The sequence below is a fragment of the Poromitra crassiceps genome (genome assembly GCF_964638095.1).
Source record: "Poromitra crassiceps genome assembly, chromosome: 1".
Taxonomy (NCBI): domain Eukaryota; kingdom Metazoa; phylum Chordata; class Actinopteri; order Beryciformes; family Melamphaidae; genus Poromitra; species Poromitra crassiceps.
The window spans coordinates 14,481,342-14,485,897 of record NC_139623.1 but is presented as its reverse complement, the minus strand read 5'-3'; the positions used below and the strand labels follow the sequence as shown (position 1 = coordinate 14,485,897).

At 51.3% G+C, this 4,556-nt stretch overlaps 1 protein-coding gene across 1 annotated transcript; it reads right to left on the bottom strand.

The window, feature by feature from the left end:
• Window positions 1-253: 253 nt before the first annotated feature.
• LOC310788860 (uncharacterized protein) lies at window positions 254-3,885 on the bottom strand (the record flags this gene model as incomplete). Its single annotated transcript, XM_083650440.1, has 5 exons — window positions 254-841; window positions 1,076-1,259; window positions 1,645-1,723; window positions 3,047-3,122; window positions 3,544-3,885. The coding sequence occupies 5 exons, from the start codon at window positions 3,883-3,885 to the stop codon at window positions 254-256; spliced, it is 1,269 nt and encodes a 422-aa protein (XP_083506566.1).
• Between the last annotated feature and the right edge of the window lie 671 nt (window positions 3,886-4,556).

Below are 4,556 nucleotides of genomic sequence, written 5' to 3'. Positions count from 1 at the left end.
ATATAACCCCATTTTGCCCTGTTGCGGTTTAAAGCAACTGTTGTAATTGTGGTCTTGTCTTGACAGGGGGTTGCTTGTGAGCCATCATTTAAAACATTGTCCTCAACATCTAAGCGCCTATTCTTCCTCCCTTCCTCTCTTCCATGCGTCTATAATCGCAGCCCCTCCAGCCTCTTCCCCTCTTCCTGTCACAGCAGATGTAGCCCGGCAGTGTAGCAAAGCCAGACTGCTGTTTCTGAGCATGCTCAGTGCATCAGGTCTCGATGGGGGCGGGGCAAACCCTGAGCAAAGGCTTCAGTGTGACCGGTGGAGACTGGCTTTGACCCTGACAGGTCTCTAAAGTCTCGCTCTGACTTTGGCACCGGATTGGCGTCTCTTCATTGTTGGGGTGCTTGTCGGGCGTGGTGGTGGAGATGGAGCTGTCTTGTGTGGCTGGACTGCGCCTGCTGCCCGGAGGGGGGACAGCAGTGTCAAGCTGCTTTTCATCGTTACCTACCACTGCGGCGGCCTTGTGTGAGGGACAGTCCTTTGGTGGGGACAGGATGGGGGCAACATGGACCCATGTCAGGCTGGGTTCAGAGCACTGGCCTGCCTTGTAGCTGGATGGCTCGCCACTTGCCTTGCTGTCATTGTCTTTCCCCTCTCTGTCCTCATCTAGCTGGCTGTCGCTGGCTGCAGCCTGTGGCTTTTGGAGTGCATCTGATGCCAATGATAGAGGATCACTCTCCACTCCATCAACATCTCGCTCCTTCTTCATCTCTTCTATGCTGGTGTGAGGGCGCTTGAGGAGCACCGGGGAAGGTGTGGGGGAGTCTGTACCGGTCCAGCTTAGTCTGCGCTTCTGTAAAACGAGCAAGAGAATACGTTTCCAAAGAATGTAGTGATTTGTATGATTATATATGATATGATATGATATATAGTGTATGATTGTGTGTGTGTGTGTGTGTGTGTGTGTGTGTGTGTGTGTGTGTGTGTGTGTGTGTGTGTGTGTGTGTGTGTGTGTGTGTGTGTGTGTGTGTGTGTGCGTGCGCGTGCGTGTGCTCACATGCACAGGCATGCGTGCATGTGCTCTCACCTTTACAGGGATATGCCGCTGATCCCTGTGCTTGTGTGGAGCGGTGGTGCTGGATGCATCCTGCGGGGAGAGGTTAGCTGGTGTGGTGGAGCTGGAGGCTGCGGGGACAGAGAGGGCGGAGATCTGAGGAAACCAAAGCTTCAACATCATCTCCACCTGCAGCAGAGTGGTCAGGTACTTTTCCCTACAGAAACACAGAGGAAGCAGAAAGAGAGAAATAAACAGTGATGCACAGATAGGAATGAAATTGCATTATTGTGTATCACAAAGCTTTGGGCTTTATTGTCACCTCTGCGTGGCCGGTGAATGCTGTCATTCTACCTACCATAAGGACTGTTCAGTAGAATATGAAACAGGGGAGACAGCCTTGAAATGGAAGATTGCCTCACTGGTCCTGTCATATCATAACTACAATTTAATAATCATGTACACTTCGCAAATCCGCCTGTCTAGGTCCAGGTGTTTTGGCACAAGGTATACTTAGTGAGGGAGGGCGGGACAAGAAGAGAAGAATCAGTGGAGGACATGAGGGGAGCAGTGTGGGTGGAACAGTGGGGATGACATCTTACCCGCTGTTGGGTTTCTGTAAAACCCCCACAATCCTCTGGATTCGGTCCATGGCAACACTCTGCTGGAAGCTACTCAGACCTGTCAATCATAAACATAAATTTCAAGTCAGCATTTGCATTCAGAGACTTGATACAGAAGATGCATGCAGACAGACTCACTCTGTGTGTGTGTGTGTGTGTGTGTGTGTGTGTGTGTGTGTCAGTCACACTCACACACACACACACACACACACACACACACACACACACACACACACACACACACACACACACACACACACACACACACACACACACACACACACACACACACACACACACACACACACACACACACACACACACACACACACAGACAGAGCCACTTAACACAAAGGTGGTGCTATGCAAACTCAAACACACACTGCACTGTAGACCACATGGATAGGCTGGCTCAATACAGACTGAGTAGTGCAGAAAGGAACGCTTGCTTTTGCACTGGATCGAGGCTGCTCAGGTCATACATGATGTGCCCGTGTTCAGCGCATACAACTTACATACAACTAGCGACTACAGCGTGTGCACATTCCCAACGAAAACACAGGGAGGTGCAGGTAATGATGTAAGGATGCTTAACACAGGGAGGTGCAGGTAATGATGTAAGGATGCTTAACACAGGGAGGTGCAGGTAATGATGTAAGGATGCTTAACACAGGGAGGTGCAGGTAATGATGTAAGGATGCTTAACACAGGGAGGTGCAGGTAATGATGTAAGGATGCTGAAAACACAGGGAGGTGCAGGTAATGATGTAAGGATGCTGAAAACACAGGGAGGTGCAGGTAATGATGTAAGGATGCTGAAAACACAGGGAGGTGCAGGTAATGATGTAAGGATGCTGAAAACACAGGGAGGTGCAGGTAATGATGTAAGGATGCTTAACACAGGGAGGTGCAGGTAATGATGTAAGGATGCTTAACACAGGGAGGTGCAGGTAATGATGTAAGGATGCTTAACACAGGGAGGTGCAGGTAATGATGTAAGGATGCTGAAAACACAGGGAGGTGCAGGTAATGATGTAAGGATGCTTAACACAGGGAGGTGCAGGTAATGATGTAAGGATGCTTAACACAGGGAGGTGCAGGTAATGATGTAAGGATGCTTAACACAGGGAGGTGCAGGTAATGATGTAAGGATGCTTAACACAGGGAGGTGCAGGTAATGATGTAAGGATGCTTAACACAGGGAGGTGCAGGTAATGATGTAAGGATGCTTAACACAGGGAGGTGCAGGTAATGATGTAAGGATGCTTAACACAGGGAGGTGCAGGTAATGATGTAAGGATGCTTAACACAGGGAGGTGCAGGTAATGATGTAAGGATGCTTAACACAGGGAGGTGCAGGTAATGATGTAAGGATGCTTACCACGGTCAAACCGTCCCCTCTTCAGTCCATTCAGCAACTCCAGAAGGGGCCTGACAAAACCTTGCAGCTCAGCACACTGACAGACAGAGAGAGAGAGAGGGAGGGAGGCAAGATGGATTACCACTGGGTTCGGCCACTCATATGCAACTCAACTCTTGCTCTGTCATCTCGCTTTTCACCATCCCACCAGCCCCAGTGTAGGAAATGAGCCAGGGGAAAGGGCAAAAATGCCCCCAAGAAATCTCAGAGCTGGTTGCCAGGAGAAGGCGATGAAGAAGACACCCACGCAAACAGCGATGTTGTTCACACTACACTTTAGCAACTTTATGCACCAATTACTCATTACTCAGGTCCCACCACCCCCCAAATAAGAAACATAGACAGTGGGGGCAAAAGTTGCCCCCAAAATATTTTTTTAATGTCCTACACTGTCACCCCCCCCCCCCCCTTTTTTCCACCCCCATCTAACCTGCTCCTCTGCATCTGCACTTCCTCACCTTCTGAGCGAACAGCACGTCTCCCTGGGACTTGGGGCTGCGGCTGGCAGCGCCTGTCTCATTCGCCCGGTCGCCGCTACTCTGCGACCGGTCCGACTCCTCCCCTTCCGCTTTGTCGGTGAAGCCGTCGCACGCACACTGGGACCCGGGGCTGTCCGACCCCCCGCCGACGCCGGGCGCTGCCGCGCCCACTCCGCCAACGACCACGGAGGGCGAGCCGTCGGTCAGGAAGATGTCGGCGTCGTCCTCCGCTTGCTCCGAGTCGCTGAACAAGAAGCTGTCACTGGAGCTCAGCGAGTCGAAGGAGGAGGGCTGGGATGACGTGCTGCCCTGGGACTGCATCTCTGCCCAGAGGGAAGAAGCAAAGATTCAGCGTTAGAACAGAAAGGTCATTATTACAGTCAGCTCAGCCTGGCTGTGTGCCTGGAACCAGCGTGATCTAAGTTGTGACTCAAGTGATAGGCAAGACAAATGGAGACAGGGGAGGCAGATAGACAGGAAGAGAAAGACAGAGAGTGAGAGAGAAACCACATCATTGTGTCTTCCATTTGGCACTACTCATACTCCACCCCCCCCCCCCCCCCAACCTTCCTCCCAAAAACTATAACCCCAATTATTCAAAATGGTGGGTACACCAGTGGCCTAGTTTAACATGGTGTAAGACTGGGACTGGGGGTAGGCAGTAGGCACACAATGGTAGTGCATGTCTGGCACCCATTGAGGAGAGTGGAGACCGGAGAGGAGAGTAAAATGTGAGGGGGAAGGGTGCTTGTAGAGTAAGCAGTAGTGGAATCAGAAAAAGGCAGTCTCTCTCTCTCTCTCTCTCTCTCTCTCTCTGCCTCCAGCACTCTCTCTAGCCCCTCCCCTCTGTCTCGGGCTTGCTCTCCATCCCCCCTTGGATTCACAAACACTAACCTCCCTCTTTGCTCTCCGGCAGTGCTTCTGTATGCCTCTCATCTCTCTCTCTCTCTCTCTCTCTCTCTCTCTCTCTCTCTCTCTCTTTAGCTCATCCT